The 27,673-nt window shown below is 43.0% G+C and overlaps 1 protein-coding gene across 1 annotated transcript in view; it reads left to right on the plus strand.

Moving 5' to 3' along the window:
• The window catches only part of marchf8 (membrane-associated ring finger (C3HC4) 8), a 67,216-nt gene that overhangs the window by 10,984 nt on the left and 28,559 nt on the right, over positions 1 to 27,673 (plus strand). The window contains exon 2 of the mRNA XM_079169091.1: positions 6,681 to 6,877. Within this exon, the coding sequence (XP_079025217.1) occupies positions 6,782 to 6,877 (96 nt within the window). The 5' untranslated portion in view covers positions 6,681 to 6,781. The remainder of the gene's footprint in view (positions 1 to 6,680; positions 6,878 to 27,673) is intronic.

Here is a 27,673-nt window from a genome sequence, read left to right on the forward strand (position 1 = left end):
GGCCTTTGGGTAAGGTACTTAGGGAATTACCGTTAATTAACTACAGGCTGCAGCTGATATAATCTGCTGCTGGCTGTGTTTGCCATTTCAACTGGTGAAACAGTTATTGTTGGAGAGAACATTATGCAAGCAAGCATGCCTTGCTGCCTGAATATTTGATTTGTTCAGACTGTAGTGAAACGGGTTTCTACCGACCTGTCCTGAAACCAAATGTAGAATTTTGACAGATTTTTGGAAGTTAACACACAAAAATGCATCGCTTAATTTGGGGGATGAAGCTGGAGGAGTGTCTGAGTGAAGTTATACCTGTACGATGCTGCGTGTTGATTAACTTATTTCCTGTGTCATCCTGAAACCGAAAGAGATCAAATGAAACTGTTCTTCTTAGAGCGTGTTGGGAAATAGTTGGTTTGGGGCCCGTTGAAGGCAGTTCTACGATTTGTTGTTGCGTCTGGAATTCAGTGAGCAGTCTCCTCTCGTCACTACACTAATCTGGGGAATTCAACAAGGATTCATTGAAAGAATGAGTGACTAAATTAAGTAATTAACTTAACTTTGAATGGCCCACTTCTGTAAATCCAGGGCAGAGTCACCGTGTCTATTCCGGTAGCGGTACTGAAAATGAAACGTTTACTGTAAATGAACGGCTCTTCCTTCCTTTTTTTTTTTTAGATTTACAGAAAGTGATGTTGCTCTGGGTGTCATCTGTGCGTAGTGCACACTTGCTTCTGTGTCATTCCTTGGGTCTCTTTGCTCCTTTCGGCTCTGGCCTTCCTTGGCAGCTGAGAAAGAGTGTAAAAAAAAATAAAAAAGGTAATTTTGTTGAATGTTGGTAAAATCCCAGAGATGTTGGCTTGTCTAAATAAAACTCAGTTCCTGCGTTTTCCCTGACAAACCAGCATGTATAATATATCCCAGACGTCTGTTCAGAGCTCATTTCACCAACCACACAATTAATCACATCTAAACTGGGACTCATTAGCATACAGTCAAATGGGACAGCTAACGGAGGCATTATGAATGCAGTGAACTTATACATCCGATGCTTTTGATTAAGCCTGCATATGGGGACAAAAGGCATGGAAACATTTAGGAGGCAGAGCAGAAGTCACAGGATATATATTCAGACCGCACTGGTGTTGATAAATGATGCAGCTACATTTGAACTGACAATGAGCTTAAAGAAATAGAGTTATGATAATTTATTCCCAGTGTGTTATGAAAAAGTCTTCCGGTAATCACCAGGCTTCAAGCTCAGTGCAGCACAGGCCTGTGTGTTTGTATTTCTCTGCATATTATTTATGGGTTTATACAATGTCTGTGACAGTTGAATTATCTCACAGTTTAAGTTTGACAGTTAAACTTGTTTGACAATTTATCCAAACTCTTGAAAAACTGCGGCGTCAAATGTGATGATATATGTGTGTGTGTGTTTGTGTGCGTGTGTGAGGAAGTGAACTGCAGCAGGCTTTATCAGAGGAGTCCATCAGGTTGTACTGACGCTCTGTTAATCTGTGTGTGTGTAGGTGTGTGTGTGTGTGTGTGTGTGTGTTGCGTTCTGGCAGGGCATTAAGTCCAATCACTGCTGCCAACACAGCTATAGGATCTGTGTCATGATGAAACGAATGCCCCCCTTCTCTCCCCTGATTCTCAGCATTGGCACCGGTCCAACCTACAGGCATATTTGTAGCGTTTTTTTTGTATTTTTATAAAAAAGTTCTTCCTCTCTTAAAAGGATTCAGAGACAACGTGACATATCCCTCAAGGGAACAGCAATCAAACCAAGAAATTTCATTTACAAGCGTTGTTGTACTGCACCTGCCAAATGAACACTGAATACATTTCTGTGGAGCTGTCGTAATGAGGAACACTGTGTTACTGCAGTGGTACCATAGTCAAATCAAATCTATTTTTTCACAGTTTGCAAATTCTTCTCTCTAAAACTGTATAATATCAGCACAAAATCACAGATTAAGAGGGACGACTAACTCTTTTAGCATTTTTTCGTTTAGATTTTCACAATTTAAAAAAAGTCTAACGGAGATAAATAATATCACAGTGCAGGACGAAGCTTCCTCCTAAATAATGTAAAAATGTCACCACCTTATACAGAACCTAAAATTAATATACATAAAATAAGACTACGTAATATTAATCCAAATCCTAAATATAGTTGCAATAACTGTTTAACTTATTCTATCTGAATTGTGCTGCAGGTCTTTGATAACCACCCAGCCCTCGGGGGAAGACGCTCCTTTAAACCTGTAGCTGTAGTGCAGTATTGTTAGGATTGATACACAGCAGAGTTTTTCTGCATGGCTGCGCATCAGAACCGGAGAACGGGCTCTCGGCCATATCACAGGTCTGATCTGACAGCAGGGACACAGAGGGTTCTCCTGGCTTACTGAATAACAGCAGAGCTCAGCTGAGTGGAACGTGGAGGAGACATCACTGTGTTATACCTGATGCAGGAGCAGAGAGGAGAAGAGTAACAGGAGCTAATGGAGCCTCCAGCAGTTTAGCCTCGAGTAGAGTGGGCTACAGAGGTCTGGTAGGCTCAGAATCATTCATTACAGGATTTTGTCAAACAATTAACATGATCATTTCACCACGTTACATTTTTACTGAAACGTACCCTCACTAGTTTGACAGTTGCCTATAACCTGTCACAGGTGCATCAGTTTATCCGGAGCTGTCGTCCTCTTAACAGCTCACACTGACCCCTGGTCAGCGTCAAATTGGAACCACCGGAGAACTGTGATTGGTTGGAGTGCTGTTGGATTTGTAGCTATTAATATTGTTGCAGTGAACTCTTTGACCGACAGCCAGCCTGGAAGACACGCATTAGCACACGCACACACACACACACACACACACACATCTCACGTCCAAGGGACCTTCTGACAGCTTGATTGACGGTTTTAGTTTAGCTTTATTAATCCTGTGTGTATCCTATTCGCTATATGTATGTATGAATTAATGAAGGAAGGAATGGGAGAATCCAAACGGTCAATCCAACACATCTCGCACCCCATTAGTGCGTCCCCTCAGTTCAACACAGGCCGCCGGCTTGAAACACGGTGCCAATTAAGAGTGGAGTAGAGGGTTTTACTGCAGTTGTTATTCTCTCGATGTGCATTAACGACCTCTCTGGCAGTCTGTGTTGTGGCCGCAGTGATGGATGTTGTTTCACCGGACTGCCGCAAAAATATTTGAGTGAACCACAGCTCTGGAAATGTAGTGCACGCAGACCATCTTGATTTATTTTCTTCATCCCGCTTGTGTACTTCACGGCTTCGGGAAATGACACAATAAATGCCAGCTTTGTAATTAATGCAAACATTTGTGACTGAAATAGAGAAGGAGCTTTTAATGATGTGATGATGCCCTCAAGCCCTGACCCACGCTCATTTACTGTCACTCATTAGCAGCACACAGACGCACACCATGTGACTCTGTGTGCTCTCTACCCATCAAAGTGACCTGTATTCTGGAGCCATGGCTCACACAATGGCCAAATATACTATATTACTGAATGGCGTTAGGTTACTTTACTGGCTTTGCATTCAAATCACAAAACCCACTTTACTTTGATAATAATCAAGACTGATGGCTTTGGAAGGAAGGAATCGAGGCTTGCAGACAAAAGAGAGTTAAATGATTACTATTGGACGTTAACAGTCGATCCCGGATTTTTTGCCGTTACCCGTGCTTCTCTCTCATGCGTTTGTCCCTCGTCCTCCTCACCGCCACTGCCTCCGAACTGTCAAGCTCCAACCGTATCACTTAGCTGGCCTCCCGCTAACGGTTTGTTTGGACGACTCGCCCTCAAGCCTCGATGCCACCGCCCCCGCACACTTCAGCAGTGGCTACTACAGACTGATGGAAGGTCTGCAGAAGCGAGTGGACACTCATTGATTCAACCGTGCAATAGCCTCAAGAAAGGATAAATGACAAGAACATAAGGCTACTGTTTCACGATCAAAAGAACACGTTAATTAATCAGAGCGTTCGCACAAGAACGTAGCACAATCGAAGCTCTAAATATTTTTTTACATCTTTCTTTCTCTTTCTCTTTCTCTACCTCTGCCTCCCTCCAACAATGAAAAGCAAGCTACGAAATCAAACTAACCGACATGCTCTGTCTGTCTATCTCCTCTGCTCCGTTTCAGTACTACGGACAGTGCCATTAATGTCAAACTACACCACAGCAGTCAGTGGGAGTGGGCGACTGTGACCAATATTGTTTAAAGTACAAGCTTTGAGGAAATAAAACACGGATGCAATTCAAGCTTTTATTCATTAAAATGTAAGGCCTGTATCAGACTCCGTGTGCCCCCTGGCCCCCCGCTTCTGTGGTCTCTGCCCTGAGGTAATTGCATGGGTCCACCCACTTCACTTCCTCTCCCTGGATGACAACCAGGACAGGGGGGGCTTCTGTTCCTCTGTTATTCCACCAAAGACTCACTGGGTTTGCTGATATGGAGCTTCAGGTGATGGTCGTTGCACAATGTGCCGAAGCTTTGTATCAGTCCACAGTACTCCTCTGTTAAAGATGGCCTCTAAGGCAGCATGTTTCTCCCTGGGAATTGTTCACCGTCATCATATTACATGTCCATGTGGTGATAACCTCAATATAGGACTCTGGACAGGCATGGATGTAAACGGCAACTTTACGCAAGATGGTTATCGTAGTTATTAATGATTTTCAGTTGCCAAACACCACATGCAGCTACAATAGCATCATAACTGGCTTTTAAAAAATGCAAAATGGAGGTTGAGGTTTGGGTTGAACACCAGTCGACAAAGATGAGTAACATTGAAGAACTCCTCCACCGTCCTCACCTCTACAAAGGGCTCGCTGCCTCCTGCATTACCTCGCTAAATCGTGCACTGCATTGTCGAATATGCTTTTTATTTTTTTCTCTCCTCTGGGATGTTTTGCTGTGTTACTCCTTTTGTTTCACAACAAACAAACACGCTGCGGGTTTTTACTGGCATGTGAATCAGCAGTTCAAGACAGAAATGTCAGTCGTGAGTGAACTCTACTGTGCATGTTTTTTTTTTCTTCTTCCACTTTGTGGTATTGAGTTAACCATGCTACTCTATAAAATGCATTAGATTAGCTGCCTCATCAAGGTTGATGTAGAGAGATGGGTGACAAAGGGGTTGTTTGTTTGATTTCAACCATCTTGCAACTTGTCTTCAGTAGTCTTTGAGGATAAACAGTAGAAATACAAAATGTTTCGATGTTAATCTGTGACGTGAGCAAACATAAAGGAGTGCTAATGCTCCAAACTATCATATTTGTTTTGTAAATGTTACGTTTTTCCTGCGATTTTTACCGTGTAGTATAGTTGACAATTTGGTTCGCCAGAGAAATGTATTCAATGAGTGCTGAGGGGCTTTCTGGTTGGTCTTTATTAAGAAAAACGATCCCCCACCCTCTTTGGCACCGAGCTGAGACGGCCAGCTGTTGCACAAGAAGCTCATATGACCACTGACTGTGTGTGTGTTTATGAGATCATATGAGCATAATCACCTCTCCATCTTGATAAAGACTTCTCACAGACAGATGAACTGATGTGGCAGCTCTGGCTGTGCTGGTCTGAAGCTTCTTAGTGGACCTGTGTGGCATTCTCAGTCCAAAGCCTACACCCCCCCCCCCGCCATCAACACTGGTTTCTGATTACTGCCATGTCATTGACCTCCCATCTGCCTGCTTGCTTTTTGGTTTCTTAATCCTGTCGTTTTCATACTGCGGAGCTTGAGGATCTGCTTGGCAAACGGGCCTGCGTGCAAACACGGACACATACACAAGGACTAGTGGTGAGAAGGAGCTAAGGCTTAATTGCTGTCAGTGGCAGTACAGATGGCCGCATTAAGTGAAGTTAAAACAACCCTTATGTAAAACCTCTTGTGTAACTCCCCAGGACGGCCCCATACTGCTGCTGCTTTCATGACTCACCACATGACTGAACCACATGGACCGTTTGTTCTCTCTTTTGTGGAAACATGGCGGTTTTTAGATAAAAAAAAAGTCAATTAATCTGGCAGATTCACCTCTGTTGTTGATTTATTACACCCTGTGTTTGTGCTATTCTGAGACATTCTGTGGACAATCACAAGAGACGACTGTTCCTTTGGCGGTTTGAGATAAGCTCAACATGTCTTACAATGTACTGTAGGTCAGCAACAGGAACAGTTCATGGGCCTGCTTTTGTAGGGTTCCTGATTTAAAGACAAAGTAAAAAAAAATCCTAAATAATACAAAATCATCCATTTTTGTCTTCTTAACCACATTTTAAACTGTCCTTATCCCACGTATATGGCGTTTCTTTTCCAGCACAGACTTTCTAAATTTAACAAAGAATATGGACCCCAACATATAAGAAAAACGATAGTCGGTTATTTATTTGAAAAAAAACTGTAGTGATGGAAATAAAGATTAAAATAGAACACTTAACGGCTATAACAACTACTGTTTCACTATGTTTACACACAAATACAGCAGAAAATGTTCTATTTAAATGTAAAGTGATGAAGCTGTTCCAGTTTCATTTCATGTTTCTGATTGTGGACTTCCTCCAGCTGCAGTGATACAGTATTATATGTTGTTTGAATGTGATTTCAACTACCTCGTCGCTAATCTCCGTCTGTCCTCTGTGTGTCCTCTGCAGGGCAGCGCGGGCAAGGTGTCGCAATTCAGACCATCATGCCCTTTGCTCTGGCAGCAGGACAGGAAGTGTGTGTGTGAACGTCCCTGGTTTGCTCTGCTGGGATGAACATGCCACTGCACCAAATCTCTGTCATCCCCCGTGATGTCACCTCATCGCGGGTGTCAGGCAGTGGGAAAACTAAGGACAAGGACAAGCAGGTATGTGAAGAGTTAAAATGCTGGGGGACACAGCTGAGTATTATGGGCTGGTATCCCATAAGTGTAGTATTTATCCTACAGAGGGGGGGGGGGGGGGGGGGGGGGACTTACAGACTACTCTCATGTCACACATTTTATTTATTAACTGCACATTTTCCAAACAAGTCCAGTAGAGTAGAGGTAGAGTAGAGGAGAGAGAGGAGTAATATCGAGGGAGTCTTGTCCATCGGGAGCAAAACAGGAAGAAGTGTGACATTACTACAGAGCATCAAAGTCCGCAGAGGGACGAGGTCGGGGTGGACAATGTGGTAATGAAACAAAGGATTATTCATCATTCATAGATAACAACATTGCTATCGAAGAATAGGCCTTCATTTATTATTCCAAGCACCCGCATAAGAACATCAGAGTGCTGGATATATTTTGAATTTGTGGGCAATCAACTGGGGGAGGCGCAGAGAAACAGCTGTTTGCGAGTTTCATCTTTTGGGATGAAAAGTGCAAATTTAAACTCTTTTAGATCACCTACTTCAAAATGTCATTTCTTTCTAGCTAGTACCAACCAATAGTATCATGATGTTCGTCCATCCATCAATCTGCAACCTTTAGTGACAAGGGAGATCCTCTGTATTGCACTAAACTCTTTTTTAGCGGTGCAATCAAATGTGAAAGATTTGATTTACATCCCTCTTGTGACTGTACACTGCTGAACTAATCTGTTGCACTGTGAAATATGTCGCAGTACAGAAGCTAAAGACTCACTATCTCCCGTTTCACTGGGACTTCAACCTTCACGTTGTCACATAAAGCAGATCTACTTTTCAACCGTGATTAATAACTGATTTCAGGCGCGGACAAACTGCCGATATCATAAACCGCTTATATGAGTCTGAGGAAGTACTTTGTTGTTTTTATTTGGAGGACTTGTTGAAAAGTTCTCTATAATCTCTGAGTGTGCATATAGATTGCCAGGAAGAATGAAAATACTCTATTAATGAGAGTGTATGCATACATTTCATATTTGATGATGGCCTGTTTTTTTCTCCCTCCAGAAAAAAACGACAGGCTACTATTCATTTGTATACACATTGAAAAATAGTTCTCTCAGTTTTTACCACAGCAAAAAAAAACAACTCAAATTAGTGTTATGACAGTTTTAGATTTATAATTGTTGCAAGTGTGGTGACTGCTTCCATCACGGCGCCACTGTAAATTATGCTCTGCTGTCACTCACACACCCACTGGAAAAACATTGTTGGCAGATGCCTTAAAAACCATATCATATCTCTTCCTTTTTTGTTTGTTTTGTCGTTTTTAAACTAGGTTTGGCAGTGTGAAATTTGTATTTTTATAAGACATCTCTTTGTTAAAAGAACCTACTGAAAGAATGGCTTAAATATCAACTCGACGTAGACAAAATCAAATATGTTTTAATTTTAAATGACGAGGGTTAATGGGGGTTGGCGGGTGGAGAAAGTTACCCGAGCTGTTCTGTAGTCATTCACCAGAGAACAATCAGGAAGTTAATTTTCTAATGCCAGGGGTGTCAATCCTAACACAGCGACATAGATTACGCAATACAACATTTCTCTCACAAACAAATTAGTTCTGTGCTGCCGTTGGGTTGAGCAGAGGTTTTCATTTAATAAGGCTGGTCAGAGTCTGGTCTGCTTATCCATTTGTGAATAGTGGTAGCCGACCAAATACAGGATTTTGTACCTTTTTCATGGGGTTTTGTGAATCGTCTCTACTTCAATTTTAAAAAACGAATTGGTAAAATACCAGTCAGGATAGTCGCAAAAAAAATGGTCTGAAATACAGACCTCAAGCAATCTATCAGGCCGAACAGAAGAGGATTAGTGGCACAACTGAAACGTTCATCTGAGCAGATTTCTGATTTTAACGTTATTCTTTGAAATCTGACTTTTCTCAGAATCCAGAGATTAGTCTCAGAAATGTTTAATGCTCTCACATCTGGCCATCATTTTGAATAATCAGGACATTTATTAATTTCTGAGATAGTTATCACTTTTGATTTGTCAATAATAACGAATAAAGTCAGGTGTCCGATCAAAATCAGTTCTTGTTCTCACATGCAGCTCATCAATTTACGGTCTTTTCTCCCTCTCTGTCTCTGTACTTCACCGGCATCAAACACCACAACCACAGTGAAGTGCTCTCAGAGTGCAGTTTCTTTTTTTTGAGCTCTGGAACAAAGCGAGGTGCTAAGACAATATGTCCGTAGGCTGCCCTTTCTCTTCGGCCTCGTCCGCTCACAATAGAGCCTGGGCGCTAAGTTCAGCAGCACAGGTGTTCTTAAGAGGCTTCTTTGTGCTGCATATGGTGCTGTGTTTCCGCCTCCTGTTCTGTAAAACTGACTGCAAACAAGCTGTAAACTGGTGCTGACATGTCATTTTACTTTATACACACACACACACACACACACACACACGCACACACCTACCTCACTGTTGATTCATTTACGAGCCCAATCTATGTTCACTGTGAGGCTCAACATCCTGCCTCGTCATTGCAGAAGTGAAAGTGAACTGGGATTCACTCTGAACTGCTTTCATTTCTTGTTAATTCCTCAGTAAAATACAGGTGTGAGTTTGTGTAGCTGAAATGTATTTTTGTACAATGCACGGTTAACAGGATTAAGGGGTTTAAACTTTGGGAGCAGGCGTATCAAGGTTACCTTAGTTTGCTGGGGAATAAAAGTGAAACTGTAAGCTGTATAATGTCTGGGGAGGGGGGGGCGTTTGGTTTCTCTCTGCCGCCATGTTTGCTAACGGTGTGAAGATCGAACCCTGCATCTCTCTGCTCAGCATCACTCTCTCCCTCCGTCTGTCTCCTGCTGGCTGAGCCCCCCCCCCCCCCCCCCCAAACAAACAGCAGCGACTCCCGTCCTCCCTGTGGAACCATCAGCAGCATAGAGAAAGGGAGAAACAGAGTGTAGGAAGAGAGGAGAGAGCGTTTACTTTGAATGCTGATTAGCTTGAGAGCCCTGGAGGTGTGTGTGTGTTTGTGTGTGTGTGTGTGTTTGTGTGTGTGTGTGTGTGTGTGCGTGCGTGCGTGCCCAGAGTTTAGTCACAGAGCACAAGCCCATCTGGCCCTCTTAGACAACACAACTGGTCTTTTAGCGCCTCAAGAAAAAAAAAAGCAGAACTTTCCTCTACTTAGAATTCAGAGTTGGTCAGCTGCTCCTTCAGAGAGCAACACATCTTTAACTGTTGCTGGCCCTTTACTTGCCTCTCTCCTCCAGCTCCACTCAAGTTCATTTGTCTTTTAGAAATCCTCTTTGGGTATGTGCTTGTGGGCACTTTGTCTGTGCGCTGCGGGTCCTCCCCTTCAGAACTCTTGTAGATAAATTGAGGTTTCAGAAATATTTTTAAAACGGCTTCAAAAGACTTGGTGGAGCAAAAGTTTTATTTTGTTCGGGGGAAAAAAAGAAAAGTTCCCTGACGGCTCTCGGCGTTGGCAAATAATATGGTCCGATTTATTTGAGTCTGGGGTTTTTTATAAGGTGAGCAGCGATTGAATTATGCATGAGTTGACAATAAATTAATCTCTGGCACAGGTAGGGAAGGAAGGAGAACGGCTTGTGGTATATCTGAAAAATGCATACTGACTGAGCTGCCATTGTTTGTTTGTTGATCATCATACATCTTTAACCCCAACAGCAATGTCACTTGGTGGCATTTTTACTGTGAAAATACTCATTCATGTGAGATGGAACATGTGATTATTGTACTTCCAGCGGAGCTGAGGAATATAGCGAAGCTTCAGTGGACACAGCTGTAGCTTTCATTTTCACATTAACACATGTATTCACACCAACGAGCATGACCTCGCTCACACTGATATTATATTTAGCAGTATATCTCTGTGACTGCGCACACACTGAACACTGTGATACTTGATACCCGCCCTTTTGATCCTGCATGTATTTTTCATGAAAGCACAGAGAGCGCTGGAAGCGTTGTCCTTCAATAAGGAGTCCAAGGACAGTTCTAAAAGCCGCAGAGCTCCTCACGGATCTTGGTCTCCACAAAGCCCACCTTCATCAAACACTGACCACCACAGCAGCAACTTCCAACACAGCCTTCAGGCTGTTTTTAATGTGTCTGTCTTTGCTGATTTAACAAAGCGCTTCTCGTACAGTGACGTAACTAGTTCACTTGAAACCGCGTTCTTGCACCTTTTGGTGCAGTTGAAGTTTTTTGGCTGAGATGGCAGAAAGCGGGGTACACCCAGCACTACTACATCTGAAAAATATATGTTTGATTAAATGTGTTTAAAGATATTTAACAAATATGTTTCTGGGCCTTGAGGCAGAGACATTTGGTGCATCTAAACTGTCCAAATCATTCTCTTCCAGATTGCAGCGCCCGAAGGCTTGCAAATCGGAATGCCATGCTAATCACCCAGAAAGCCTTGGGGCTAGGCATTTTCACCAGGCATGAAATGCTGAATTATCAGGAGAAGAAGTATTTACATGTGTGACTTGAGTACATTAGGACTAAACTTAAGGTGGTCCCTTCTCGTTGGAAGCAGAGGATGTGTTCTGTTTATTTTGCTGACTTCAAAGGTGCAAATACAAAAGATTCTGTCATACAAGTGTTTTTTACTGGTGCATTCACAAATTATGTGTTGGTGTTAATCCATTTAATATTCAGGTTACACAAATGTAAAAACGTGTGCACATATTTTCTCACACACACACACACACACGCATAAAAACACACGTACCCAAGTTCATCCCGGTGTCAATGTTCTGAGGCCAAACGGGTTCCCCGGCCTGTCTACTAAGCAGACGCTGGAGAGAGAAGATAACACTCACGCAGAATAGGATTCTATTTATTCTGGGAGATGTTTTCATAAAGGTATGAATGTTGTGTGTCAGCAAACTAACCTACTTTGTGTAGGCCTCTCTTGGAAATCAGAAAGATTAACAAACTCTGCAAACATCCCGTCTTTAGCTGCTGATGTACAGTAAATACAAAGTTAAAGAGTAAATCTCTTTCTGTAGAGCTTCTGTGTACTGGTAGTAGGTGGGGCTGTAACTAACTTGATTTGATGAATTTCATTAGCTTTTAAGAGATCTGTTATCTTTTTGATATATATATATTTGAGTCTATTAAATATCAAAACCTAGTGAAAGTGCCCATCACAGTTACATCCACACATTGTTTGTATTTTCTGACTAAAGATATTCAATTTACAATGATAAATAACAAATTCTCACCTTTGAGAAGCTGAAACGGCTGAATGTTTGCCATTGTTGCTCGATATATCCAAGACTATTTGAACAATCGACTGATTGTTTCAGCACTAACTGCAGTCCATTAACCTGCTGCTGTTATTTTTCTTCCTCTTGACTCCCTGTCTCATCATGCAAGGACGTGCAGGTTCATACAAACACATCCACATGTCAGCAGCTGGTGTTGTTAGTCAGCCCGTCTGTGCAGGACTTGCTCGAGTTCCCGGAGGACCCGGCTGTGCTGAGCCACTTGAGGTTGAAGTGTGGAAAAAATTAATTAAATGTGAAAGAGCCGACATGACGGCGAGGCCTTTGAGGCCCTTGAAAGTTGTAAGGAAGGACGTTGCTTCTTTACCTTCTGTGATGGCTCCACAAGTTATTTTACTTTGTTTTGGAAGCTCTGACACTCTTGTGCTATATTTAGTTTCATGTATGTACGATATATTTTTACCTGTAGCAGCAGAAAATAGACATTGAGAAGCATGGCAGGCAATAATTACGGTCCCCTTACCTGCCCTATTCTAGTAGGCATGGCATGATCTTGTATGATAGTAAAAGGAGAGTTTGCTTTGTCTCCGGTGTGAGGGGGCACTGTGTGTATTTCAGCTCTCTGTTTCAGAAGAGCCGCTATTAGCAGAGGGAGAGACATTCAGAGGAAACTGTCTTCTAATTAACCCCTGCCCCATTGCCTTCCACCCACACACGTACGGACACACTTTCAGAGCACAACTGTTCAATAAGAAGGCTCAGCAAGCTGCTTTTAAATGTTCTCTTAGCTAAAACACATTTACAAATGATAATCTTACGATTTATTTAATGTGGGCTGATGTATAACCTAATCCGACAGATGTATAGCTATTAACCTGTTAACCTACGGACTGTCACCGCCTGTCACACACTACAGGAACAGAAAGTGCAACTGAACACAAAAAGCTCTCGCCTATGAAAGCCACCGATTTTGCCAGAATGAATTTTAAAGGAACCAATTATTTTTTTTACACACCGTTACCAAGGTGCATTTTGTGAAGAGCCAGCAGATAACCAGAGACCGACATGCAGACTGACGGAGATGAACAAAAATACCACAGAATGAAGTTAATGAAGTTATTTCCAGGTGGGAGAAATAAAAGGCTGCGTCTGCCGCTCCTCTGTCCTCTTTGAGAAGCTGCTGCCTCGGTCTTTGAGTGCTTCTGTCGCACTTCTGCTCACTGGAAGGTGTCTCTGCGGGGAGTCTGAGGAGAACGTGTAATTGAGACTGTGACATGCTGATTTGGCTTCTGCGCCTCACATGGCCCCCGAACTTTCAGCCACCACCAGCCAGATCAATGGAGGAGGCTCTCTTGAGCTCTCCCACAGCGGCCGTATTCATCTTCCAGAGGAGACACTGCACATGTTCCCCTCGCAGCAGCCTGTCCTCAGGTTCTGTGGAGTCTGACACACAGTATCTGCCTGATGAATACTAGTTTTATGCAGCCGTACACCCCCAGCTGTGCAATGAGTCTGATCGGACTCATAGCTCTGTCATACTGTATTGTGGTGTTCAGTTTATGGCAAACGCACAGGCACATAATAATTCTCTTGTGCATTAAGTGAAAGATAGTGGGCAGTCAGACGCTTTCCAGTAAGATATGATGAGGTTCCCAATTGTTTTCATTTAGGGGAGGAGGCAGTTTAGGCCCAAATGCTCACTAGAGTCTCTTACAATGAGACCGCGTCTTCCTTTTGTCCAATCCCCGTCACCCTAAATGTCTTGATCCCTCTTTCTCCAACTTCTCCTCCACTCCCTCCTCCCACCACCTCCTCTTTTTCATCCTCCTCCATCATCCTCTCATGGTGTTATCCAGTGGAAGATTAGCGCAGTTAATCTCTCCGCCTATGAATTCACTCCTGTGACCACACCGTGAACTCCTCCTTGTTGCTGTCTGGGGAGGCAGATGCCCAACAGCTGCAGAGGTTGACTCGGTTACAGACTATTCTCACATGCCGTGACTGCTTATACTGTAATTCTGCTACCATGAGCTATAGGGCACACATGGGGGGGAGGGGGGGGATCATCTCCTCAGTCAACCCATGCTAGTGCATTCTTTTGTTACTCAGTCTGTGAGTAGAACTAGAAACTACCCTCTAGATATTTCAATGTCGATCCTAGTGACTTTGGTGATTCACTGACATTGCATCTTACCATCATCAGGGCAAATACATTGTTTTATGACGAATTACCTGCAAAACTAATGACCCATCAGCTTCTGCTGGGCTTGTGTTCACTAATAAGCAATTAGCAGATGTTAGCATGTTAACACACTAAAGTAGAGATGGCAAACCTCATTCAGATCATAACTATTAGGGGGTGGGTACAATGTTTTCTGTCACGGATTGGAATGATGGCCAAAACTATTTAAATGAGACTTATGTATTAATAAGCTGTTTCTGAGTCAGTTTTTTGTGAATGACCTGACTGTGACCTTGCACCACTTTACCGAGAGCCTTTAAATAGTGGAGTAACCAGTCATTACCTTTGATTTAGGCTTTGGGGACTTTTTCCTCAGGATGGAACAAAACAACCAATTTACTCCAGTTGTTTATGCTGTAGACAAGAGAGCCACAGAATGGATGTGATAATTAACATCTGCAGAGTCACTTCTGAGAGACTGGAAAAAGACCCGATTTAGACTTGTTTGAATTTAAACATATCAGTTAAATTTAGCCAGATGTCATTCCCGTCCTTGGGTAAATTACAACTGTCAGCTTTGCACACGTTTTCAAAAGTTAAGGTGCAGCTAAAATCTGTGGAACTAATTTTAAATTGAAAATGAAAGCAGTGTAAAGGCCACTAGTAATATTTGCACAATATGTAATGTGATATTTGTATAAAGGAGTGGCGTTAAAAGAAAGAAACAAAGAAAACATTGTTTTCACCAGTCACTAAGACAATAACACTTTATTTTTACCCTTGGCACACATGGCAGAAAGGAAACAATGCAGAGTAATTCATTTTTTTCAGATCAATTATATATAATATTGTTATAGGAGAGGTGCTAAATAGCAAAGTAAGCTTTCATCCCACATCATTCTTCCCAAAATATTGAATCTTTGAATTAAATGATGGACAAACCAGCAAAAAATCCATCAGCTGTGATTCTAAATCAATGTTGAGAGCCCCGTTGTGCTTTACAGGAGGGGGAAATATGTTCTTGTTATGTCGTAAAGAATGAAGAAAGACCGCATCCACAAAGAGCTCCCATAGGCAGAGTACAATACCAGATGTTTGTTGCTTGAAAATGTCTGCTGCTTGAAGCCCAGAGCACATTCTGCAATCTTATGATCCACTTTCAGCAGGCAGACAGCAAGTGTCTCAACAAAGATTCATCTTATGAGGCTTTTTTAGAGAGATGAAGTCTACTGTCTCAAGATCAGTGCTGTACTCTGAGACATTTGTAGGCATAGAGAGTTTTATGTAAATGATTACTATTGCAGGAAGTGTTTGAAACTAATGACCTGGCGAAGTGATAGTATAGTGTTTTTCAATTATTGCACTACTGGCCCAGTTCATGATAAAAGAGTAAACGATGAAGATAATGGCAGCTAGAGTCATGATGCCATGTATCACGGGTCATAAGCCACTTTTTAACCCATAAAACTGTGTGCACAGTACTTATCTTATCCCTCCTCCACCTGTGGACAGTACAGCTGCATGAATGCACCAGCAGTATAGCTGGTCTCATGATGAGGCTTTCACTGAGCTCTGCAGAGTACCGACGACTGAGTACAGATAGAAACCCACTGAACAAGCACAGAGAGAGGGTCCAGGTGAGAGAATAAAACGATATGGTGAAAGAGAGCACAACTACGCTCGGTTGTTAACAGCTTGAAGGAAGCGAGAGCGAGAGAGGAGCATGTTGTTGCTGTAGAAACGGAGCAAAGACCGAATAATAGTACTATTGGCAGGACTGCAGCAGCAGAGGCAGCATGTTTAAGAAGTAGCCTGCTGTTCACCCCGACATCCCTCAGCTTTGCTTCTGTCAGAGCTGTCAAACGGTTTGTGTGCCAGGAGCGCTGTGGTTTCCCCACTTTGCTTGAGGTAGTGGTCTCTCGAAGGACCGGTGTCATCCGCCATCTAAACCAATGTCCTGATCTCAAGCCTTTTTGCAATGAATGAGAAAAATGTCGTCTCTGTGAAATCGAGGTGAAGCCCATTTGTAAACGCAGGAGCTGTCAGTCCTTCGTCATTTTGATTGATGTGTTTATCTGAACCCACGGCACCTTCCACTCATGCCAAAGGAGAATGGTGGCTACTCCATTATCTGTTGCCTCCGGTCACGCTGTCAGGGCTGACAGCAATCAGCCTGTGTCTTTTGAACGCTCGCATGCACGAACACACTTTTTTTTACTCTTGCAGGGCTGTGGCCTCCCTCCGGCTTGCTAATAGATTATGATGGCGCTGTATGTGACACAGGAAAATCTCAGGCCACTGAGACAACAGGAGCATGGGGGTAATGCAGGCAGAAAGACTGTGTCATCGCCATGAAAACTACCTCCCAAGGACTTTGTGGAGCTGCTACTTAGACCAGCGTTGTTTTCATCTTTTGACTTCACACCACAAGGAATCCTGTAATAAGTCTTCATGTAACAGACTGCACCTCTTAACCATTATCCAGTTTAAGGTTAACAAACTCAAATTGATATCTTTGGCTCACACAGAGAAGCACACTGCTCTAATGATTCGGGAATGCTTTGTACACGTGTACATGCGCCCAATGTTTGTTTCAGAGTTGTCTACCAAACCAGTTGGGGCCAGGGATGCAGTTGCTCAGCTTCTTGGAAGAGGGGAAAAAAAGTATTTAGATGTTTGAATGAGAGAACACATTTGTCTCTTCACTATGACGGCGTTGTCACATTATGAATCCGTTTAAAGCAGCGCATGTTGAGCATCATCTTCAAAGCACAATCGTGACAACTGATAGTGTTTGAACAATGTCGCCTTAAGTGCACACTTAAGACTTGTTTGTTTTTGTATATTCCTTACTTTAAATAGCTTGTTGGTGTGATTTGTGAACTTCCTCAGTTGTTGACCCTGAACAGAGTCTGCTGTGTTTAAGGCTGCATACACTGACTCCAGGGAGTGTGCAGATCTGGGCAGGGGGAAAGGATTTTTCTCTTGGATTGGCAGCAAACCTGTTGCTGTGTGTGTGTGTGTGTGTGTGTGTGTGTGTGTGTGTGTGTGTGTGTGTGTGTGTGTGTGTGCGTGTGCGTGTGCGTGTGCGCGTCATTCAACATACAGTTAGAAACGAAGCCAGTCGCGTGATTGAAAGCTGAAAACTGCAACGCTCTGATAGACAAAGATATGCGGTGATACAGAGTTGAGCGAGGACAATGGAGTGTTAGTGCCGAGTGGAAGAGGATCTGATGCGTTGCTCCTGTTGACCACTCAAAGTACTCTGACTGAATACAAAACGTACAGACCGCTGTTGGTCTCCCAGGGAGCCGGATTACTCCGCTGAACAGACGGCTGAAACTCTAGCTGCAGAAAAGGGGCACTTTGTACAAATGAGGAGAATGTAAAAGATGCTGCCTCCATAAAAATGTTATCTGTCTTCTCCTGAGGACATTTGATATCTTTATTTGCTGGTTGACATCTTTTCTCCCAGCTATCTCTCACAAATTCTAAGTAGCAGCTTATGTCTCTGAAATGTGCAATACACTCGTGGTTATTTATCTAAGTGGAATTAATATATAATCACCACTCAGTCATTTTACTGTGAAAATGTGGATGATTCATTTTTAGTTCTTGAGCAGAGCAGTCCCCAGTTCACGTTTTAATATGAAATGTAATTCTTGTGTGTGTCTATTTGAAGCACTGTTTACTCTGGGCTGAGATAAAGAGCAAGCAGCTCACAAGGCTCTGAACTTTAAGGAAAGGTTGTTGAACTTGTTGTAAGGCCTCCAGTGGGATGAAAGAGGGAGGAGGGATGGAACAAACGGTGGGAAATCGCTGTAAAAGCCAAAAGATGTCATCAGGAAAATATCACCATCTGCTCCCTCTTTGAGAGCTGATTTCGGTCCCATTTCATGTGGAAACAGGGCTCTTTACAATATTTGTTTAAAACGTTCGGCACACAGACGGAGAGCTGACCAGACAAATATTGACAGGGTGGAGTGAGATTGGAAGGTTTGCGTTAATGGAGTCTGTAGAAGATGAAATGTAGAGAGAGGGAGAGAGAATGTAGAGGAGGATAGGGAATGGCAGAATTTCCGACGGCAGCAGTGGGAGATGGAAATGAAGAAAAAGTAAAGGGTCGAGTGTGGACCAGCTGGGAGCGATTGGATTTTGACTTCATGCTTATCACTTCAAAAGACCGGCTGTAAAATGCAGTCTGCTCCTTTGCACACCTTCCTCTCCGTCTCTGACTCTCTCCTCCTAACCCGGAGGTGAAGTAGACCATATTGGCAAATGTGAGGCCTAATAGTTAAAGGTATGTTATGCTGGGCAGAGACAACCTTGATGTCCCAAGGAGCTAGTGCATTCAGCGCTGCATGTAAGCTTTGGCTCTGCGCTCCCCTTTACTTAATGTGAGCAGAAGTGGTCATGGAGGCATTTTTGGAGTGTGACATTGTTGCTGTGACTGTTAAAACACTCCTCCAGGGGTATAAGTGGGAGTTCGAGACGATCAAAATGCAGCACATCGGTTTCAAATCCGACTTTGTTTTGTTTCACGCCGCGACGATGTACCTCTCATCCATTTTGCCATCGTCTTTTAGTGTCGTACAAATGATCTGAAGCAAGTCACAACAGCTCGCTGCAGCCTCCCTGTGAGCCCCTCACAGCTGCGTCGAGTGGCACGGGAACAATCCTGACCGACGCTGTGATGAGCTTCGGCCATATGGAGATGCAAAAATGGGGCACACGTGTTGATGAGCAGTGGGCTATGAGAAAGGCTACGACAAGCTTCAGTTCAGACACAGCTGATGTCTACCGGATTGGTGGTATTTGGATGTTTGAGACTGCAGCAGAGGAAAATGATGCGTTTTAGAGTGAATAGAGCTTCTTGTTTCCTGGGGGTGACGGTCACTGAAGAGTGGACTGTCACATTTCCTGTCTCTTGTAAAGAAGACTTTTTTTTAATTGCTACACCTTTCAGTTAAGTAATTCCAATTAAATGCTAGTATAGGATAACCAGGAGTCAGTCATACAATTCAACAGATGTGAAGAATATAATATTAAATGTAGAAGTAGAAGAAGAACTCTACTATTCATAAACAAAGTCAAATAACAGTTTCAGACCTTTTGTATCTATTTTCTCCATCATTAGTACCAAATTGTACAGGTCTTGTCATGAAACTTTAATTCAATATTTTTTTTTATATTATCAGGAAAAAATGGACCCGTAAAATAAAGCCTCACTCTTTTGTCCCCCACTAAAAGTTTTGTTGTTGAGTTGAGTTGAGGGTATGTACAGGACCAGGTCAGCAGAGGGCAGTAGAGCAAATAGTGTATCTGAGCTCCGAGCACCTCTCTGTACCTCTGTCCAGGGGATTTGAACCAGCAACTGCCTTCTAATGCATCAGAACACTTGCTCTGGTAGCCTCCCTCCAAACCAGTACAATGGGGTTGTCCATGTCTGTGGTGCAGCCACAAGAAAGACGTTCGCCAAAATGTGACCTGTTTTCTCCTTAAACTTTGTGAACTTTTCTTTGTAATGACGAGCTGTAAGAGCTCTCTTCCCGACGACTATCCTTTAAATGCAAATTGCTGCTGCTCCTCTGGACCGTATTTATCTGGGAGCCGAATGAGGCCGGAACCTAAGAATGGCGATTGGAGTCGGTGGGTGGGGGGCAGATTCGTTGCTCCATCCTTTATCATTAGTACACGGAGGTGGGAGAAGAAGAGGATGTGTAAATCCAAGGTTACTTGGCTCAGGTAGCTGCAGTGTAGAGGCATGAATAGAGTTGCAGCCCACTGGTATACAGAACATCAAAGCATCTCACGCTGAAAACAAACTACATTGGAGAGAAAAGAAACTGTCTGAGTAGATTCTGTTTAGTGTAGTCTTTTGTTCATCTGCAAAACAACACACCTCTGAGGAGTATGTCCTCTAACAGTAGGACTTAGAGGAATTATTTATACTTCCTCTTTGTGTAGTTTGCCTTTCTGTGTTAAGATGCATGCTGTGTTTCTGTTCAGCTAGTTCAGCGATACAACAGTTCAACTTTGGAACATTTCAACATTACGTCACTGCTGTGTCTTGTTGACCTGTTGTGTGCTTGTGGGTAAGGCAGGGATGGAAGGTTCGGATGAGGGAGCTTTATAACCCCAAGCATGTTTGTGTGCCAGGAGCTCCACGCTGAGGGTTCGAATGCTTCTGGGAAGCTGCTTACAACCAGGAAATCCTAATCAGATCTTTGAAGTGCAGGAAAAGTAAAAGTGCAGCTGTGGTCAAAGAGAATATAATTGTATTCTGAGTGTGTGCATGTGTTTTAAAATACCCCAATCCTTACATTTGCAATACATACTTCTCCACCCGTCCAGGGTAAATAATCGGGCACCATCTGTTCAATAGCAGGTGATGATTGATGATGTCATAGATAGTTTCCTTTTTTTGAAAATACATATGTACACTGAGGTCATTCCTCTAGTGATGCACATTTATAGCAAAAGTTCAGCACCAATGATAGATCTAGAGTTTTTTTGAAGAGATGGCTGGATGGAGTATATCAATCATTTTCAGACAGCCTTTGAAAAATCTTCCGTTCTCCTTTCCTTCAAAGGCTGATGAGGTCTGGAAAATTGAAACACAGAGACATGAAACTGATATTGCATCTTATGTAAAAAAAAATACAGGATAGTATTTGTAATTATCTTTCAGGCTGCTGATGTTTAGAGGAGACGGAGCTAAAGCCAGACTTGGCCTGCCCGATGATTTTACTTCACAGAATACTGTTATTACCTTTAGTCAGTAAGAGGAACCTAGTATACCGTGTACGTGTGTGGTCAATCCTCATTTTAAATTTGAATATCTGTGCTGGTGTTTTAGCCATTTCTGTTCGTCTATTCCGTGGTCGGACCGTCTGATGCCGGAGACATCAGGTTGAGAGTAGAACAGCACAATGAGCTCTTCCATCGTGGCTTTTAATTAAGTTCGAGAGATTCTCATTGTAGCTATTTGCACTCTGCTGCAACTTGGGAAGTATTTAGGATTCATTAATCCACGCTACTGAAAGTGTTACGCAGGGTCTTCCTCTGTCAAGTTTCTTCTGCTGACGTCCCATGCTCCTCATTGGACCTAATGCACTGGTGAAATACTAATCTAATTTAGAAGGTTATCATTAGCCCCAGGTGCTGATGTGGAGACTGATGGAGTCGATGCTTCAGTCAACACAGTGAATGCTGCAGGTGCTTTTTTTCAAACACTGATAAACCCAGTTGCTGGCAGACGTTAAAGAGAGGGCTGTGTGGCTGCCGACTAACACACATGTTTAATGTGATGTTTGTGTGTGTGTGTGTGATAACAAACATAAGCCAGGACCTCAACCCTCTGAGAGGAAATCATTAAAGAGCCCAAAATCAGTTTTTTTTACCGTTGACCGGCAGTTTGTGATGCTTTACCTTCCATGCAGTTTACGCGGCACGCTTCCCTGAAGGTTAGAGAATAAATAAATTGCAGAATTTACAGACTTGCTCACCTCCTCTAGGACACCATGTGTATGACTATGAACTCAGTGTGCTGTTCTAGTGAGCTGTGGCTCAAACTTGCCACAGACTGATTGAGATATTACAGTTCGGTCCCATGCAGCCTCTACTCAGTTGTTTTGTACTACAACTGCTCTGATAAGACACTGTGACCCCGTCTATCACCACATTTCTTTCAAGTACAGTGTGTTATGCTCCATGACAGTGAGTCACTCATTAGTGATACAGAGCTTTTTGTTCTCTGTACTGAAGTCTGCAGCCGGGAAAACACTAGGAGACTGTGAAAAGACTAGACATCGCGACTGACGTTTGCAGATTGCGCTCTAAAGGGAAGAACACTGCGTTCGGATTTTCCTCAGGGTGGACAGATTGGACTCCAGATTAATTAAATTAAACATGACTGACTTATAAGTTGCAGTTTGAGGCCAAACCTGGAGGTGAGAGACTCAAATCCCGAGTACTTGAACATTACAAAATACTCTAACGTGTGCTGAACTAAACAAAGGAATTGACATACAGTATATTTCAAAACCTTTTTAATTAATGAGACATTTATTCTAACACAGAACAAATGATGCAAATTGTTTTCCATCATGACCAGATGTTGATGCCATGTTGGCCCTCCTACCTACCACATGCCTTGTTGACTCCAACTTCCCTTTACATCCAGTATATCCAGATCTCCTCCCATGCTGAAATAAATACTTCATTTGTGTTGGGTTGAGGTAAATGGATTAAACACAGCACAACTTTATTTGTAATACACATCATGTGAGCACAATATGAACTAAAAAAAGCCTTGTTTTCCATGCATATTACAGTATATATGGCCAACTCGAGGGCTGATAAACTGCGTTTACTTTTTTGAGTTTGCAGGAATGACACTCATGATATCCACCTCTATCAGTCGAGTCAACTTTATTCATATTGCAAAACTGGAAAATGTCCAAACTGGACTTTTTTATGCCTCTCATGAGTAAGCCATGTAGCTTTTTTAGCGTAACTTGAACATACATATGATTGAAACTGACGTTCTTTCTCGACTTCAAACGTCGTTATGTGGCTAAATCAGTAATGAATAATAAATAATCTCTGAGTTGTGCGTTGTATTAGCAGCTTCCTGCTTGTTTTTTTTTTTTAATGAGTCATGAATCATCTATTTCAAATGTTTTCGTTGGGAACTTAGTGCTGTAATGATCCCCCTCCTACATCTTTAGTTACTGTTTGCATGTGCGTCATCTTGCCACCAGTGTGAATGTCTGAATTCTGTCTGTTAAACACAGTAATCGGGTGGCATGCTCCACAGTTCTGTCGCCAACCCAGCCAGAAATAGCTTTTGAAAGTGTGGCTCCCAGAAACAGGGTCCCTCCCTTCACCTGATAGCCCCTTTCCACAAATCTCCATCGGCTTTCACAAGTCGAGATGGATGTGCGCCACCGGGTGTCAAAATTGAGAGATGGTGAGATATTGGGCAAAGAGTGAGGAGAGCCAGAAATCAATAAAGCTGCTACAGTCAGCCACTTGTTATTTTGTGAATTGGTGGTATTGTGTCGTGGTCGTGTTGCCGCAGTGATGGCCCACTTAATGTTTGTGCTCGCGTATTCTGGTCCGAAGATTATGTACCATGAATACACGAGGCTCAGAAACCATCCTCCACTGCACTACACAGATATGTAAATGAAACGCAAAGCTCCAGATCAAAGCGTTGCGTACGGTTACAGCAGATAAGGAGCAAGGGATCCCTGTGCAGTTATTCAACATTTTACAGAATATGAACCAAGGAGAAAACATATTATTTCTCAAGAGTTTGTCTTTAATTTTGCTCACGGACCATCTCTCCCCTTCTTCATTTCCTTCTCTCTCTCCCCTCGTCTCTATTTTGAGGTAGATGTGATTGAAACGTGCAGAAGGTAGACGAGCTTTAGTGTTGTAGTTATCAGTATGCATGACTGTAAGGCTGTAAGGCTATTACTGCGCAATTTCACGCCCAGTGGGATATCTGACATGTTTCTCACTCAGTTTTCTCTTTCTTCTTCTTTTGTTCTCTTTCCCCTCACACTTTGCCTTGAATTTCTGTCTTTACCTCTCCATCCAACTCTCCGATATATCACCTCCTCTCGAGTCTCTGACTTTGTATGGCCCCACTTTCCTGCTTTAAACTCGACCAGGCTTTTATACATCAGCTGTGATTGATACTTTCTGACAGTTCCTATAATCAGTCCAACCACTCTTTTTCTATAACCCACCTTTTCCCTTAGCTTTACATTAGAAAGCCCCGCAGTGTTGCTGTCAACCTGTGCGGAAAGATCACCAACTCATTATGTGTCGTTAACGTGACGGGGCTCTTAGCCGGCTGAGCCACCAGAAAGCTACACTTGCATCATCTGCAGTTATATTCTCACCTCTGCTCAGCAGTCTGTTCTTTTTTGTGTCACACCTGCATCCTTTGATGGCTGAATCATATCCTGCAGATTAGTGCTGCTGGGTTAAAGAGAGCTTTGCTGTCGTATTTGGAAGTGTGTATCGGCAGATATCCCAAATATATTTAGATCTTTTAAAAAAAAAAGTAAAAATAGCAATACTGCAGTATAAATGTATTGTATTATAAGTAAAGGTCGTTCATTCAAAATGTGACTGAAGTAAAAGTACAGAAGAATTATAAACAAGATGAACTTTACAGTTAAAGTACTCATTATGCAGGAAAAAGTGAAAACTGAACAGCACTTCAATAATATCAGTTGAACCATTATACTGTTGGGACGTTTAAAGTTAATCAATCTTCTAATCAAATTTGCATATAAACTGTCCATATGTGCATGTAAAATATGTAAAATCGTTATCTGCAAATTAAATAGCTAGTAAGATAGCAGTAAAATGAACAAAGAGAGGTAGTGGAGTAGAAGTATGAAGTAAAGTGTAAAATCTTTCTTGTGTGAGCTGGCCAAAGTCCACGAGCCGGGGCCAGTGGACCTGCTCTAAGACTGTATTTAGAGGCCAAAGCCGTTTAAACAGTGTTACTCAATAAAAGCAAAGTGCTGCTCAGCTCATTAGCCAATGGAAAGGACCTGATCTACCCTTAGTGTGTAGGTAGAGAGCAGTAAGCCTCACTTCTAACAGAACTTTCATATCAAAGTCCTCATTAAGGCCCTGAGGCTGTAAGCATCCAAGGTATGAATCTAAGTGTTTAATCAATATTAACCCTTTGAACAGGGTACATTCTGCAACATTTGGTCAAATAAATTAAACACAGCATGAATGTAGTCCACAATAACCTAATGTTGAGTCTTAGGGGGCTTAAGGGATTCTTCAAATGCCTGTGAACACTGTATGTGACCTGCTGGTGATGGATAACACACCATGTTTGATGATTGTTTATCTCTGCCCTCCATGATCCTATCCATCAGAAGTTGGTAGTATCTTGCTCCCTACCGGCGTTCTTTCAGAACAAACAAACAAGCGTCATCATTCCAACCCATATTGCTGTGTTAGACGGTTTAATTGGTGTGTTTAACAGTGGACGTTGGCCTGTAGTATTGCTCAGTATTTGAGTGATTGTGTTGTGTTGTTACTCTGCCCTTGAATACAGCTGTGAGAACGTGTGTAATAAATGACCCTCTCTCATCTCTGCTCCACCTTGCATCCCTCTGTGCCTGCTGGGGATTGGTGGAACCAGCAGCAACGGCCTCTCTGATTGGTGGACCATGATGGTGTTTTTGAAGAGGTTTGGTGGCTGACTCTTTGTCATAACACAGTCAGAGAGGGTGCGTGTGTGTGTGTGTGTGTGTGTGTGTGTGTGTGTGTGTGGTTGTGTGGTTGTGTGTAGAAGTTGCAAGACAGGCTTAAGTAGAGTTAGAGGAAGGTACTTTAAGGTTTAGCTCAGTTTGCAGAGCAGAGGGAGTCTATTTAAAGGACACCACCTCCCTCTCATGAATGATTCAACAACAGTTTGCCCCTCCCCCACCTCTCACCAAGATCAGCTGGAGGAAGTGGATGCTCGGCCAATGGGATTACAGTACAGGATTGACTCTGTGTGTGTGCAGCTGAGAGGGAGAGCAAGCCTGGACAAGCAGCAGCAGCAGCAGCAGCAGCAGCTCTGCAACTGTGTTGTGTGTGTGTGTGTGTGTATGTGTTTGTGTGAAGAAAATGTAGGGCAGCCGCTTGTTCTCCCTCCCTCTGCCATCTCTCTCCCATCTTTTCCTCTGTCTTTGTTTCCGCACTGTGCCGCCGGAGCTGCAGTCGCCACGGCGACGGCTGACATTGTTGCCTCGGCTCCACTTCCGTATTTGCAGAGGCTTCTCTCTCTCTCTCTCTCTCTCTCTCTCTCTCTCTCTTTCTCTCTCTCTCTCTCTCTCTCCCTCTCTCTCTCTCTCTCCCTCTTTCTCTCTTTCTTTCTCAGTCTCGGCTCACCTCGAGGATTTACAGAGGGGGCATGCAACCTCCCTGAGGAACCATTGTCTGAGTGAGGGTGTGTGTGTGTGTGTGTGTCTGTGTGTGTGTGATTGATTGTGTTTGTGTGAGTGTGTGTGTGTGTGTGTGTGTGTGTGTGTGTGTGTGTGTGTGAAAGAGGTGACTTCAGGATCCAGACATGAATTCCTGTTGGAAAATGAAGATTCAGGTACAGATATCTTGTGGATGTTTTGTTGATGGTGCTGATGCTGCCGACGTTGTCATTGCTGTGATTATTGTTATCGCTGCAGGGTGTACGCTCTACATCCATTGTCGTTCATATATAAGGCGTGTATGAAGGGAAAAAAAGGGATGCATTTAAAGGAAAGGGGACTCATTTCAGTTTCCATTGAGTGGTTGTTATGGTGAGGCCTTCTTTCTCCATGGTGATGGCAGAGCGCTTCTACTGCAGCAGGCGAGAGATGAAAGAGTTGCCAGAAATGTGTGGTTTTGTGTATAATAGAGCGGGAGAGGAGTGGATAAATAGAGCAAAATGAGCAGAGACGGTCAGAAATGGTCCGTCTCTCCATCCAGTCGAGCAGAAGTGGCGGTCTCACAGTAACGTCCGGGGTTTACGAATGTGTTTACATTATGTTTGCCTTAGTCTTCTTTCATATCTGCATGTGTTTTGGTGTATTTAGCGCTATCTATCGGGGACTCTGAACCCTGTATGTAGTTTTTTTTCATGTGCATGACGGTACTATGTTTGTTTGTCCGGTTCAGAGGAGCATCTGCCACCTCTTCAGTGTGAAAGGTTGACCCACTTTCTCTGGTGCCTCTGCCCTTTGTTCAGGATGAGTGGGGGTGCACAGAAATACTGTATATAACCCCATGAGCATTGTTGTATTGACTTTGCATGTTTATTCTTTTTAACATAATCATCGTTGTCTGCCTGTTATGGCTGTCTGTGTGCTGTCACATAGATTGCTAAAGTACTGAATATTGTAAAATACCATATCTGGTCAGATTCAGCACACATGAACTCAGTCACCCCTATGCTCTGTCATCCTTAGTTTTCTTTCTAATTTCTCTTTGCTCGTGTGCTCTGGCACCCAACTTTACTGATGCTGTGAAAGGCTAAAGAGAGGCGGCAGTCTTCTCTGTGCAGTGTGATTGCTGCTAATCGGCGCACACAGACACTCCACACAAACACACACAAGGCCTCAGTGGCAGAGTGACCTGATTATAAATATATATTTTCCCCTCTCGGTCTATCGCTTAGCATATCACATCTACTGATGCACCGAATCACAGAGCTTTGTGTCAAATCTGCAGCTGGATGAGGGGGGGGAGGGGGAGATTAATGCAGCCAGTCACATGTAATGGCAGAGCTTAAAACCTGTTGGAGAGGGGAGGAGGAGGAGGAGGAGGAGGAGGGGACAGAGGGAGAAATGAGGAAGAG

Source organism: Pholis gunnellus (assembly GCF_910591455.1).
Source record: "Pholis gunnellus genome assembly, chromosome: 11".
NCBI lineage: Eukaryota > Metazoa > Chordata > Actinopteri > Perciformes > Pholidae > Pholis > Pholis gunnellus.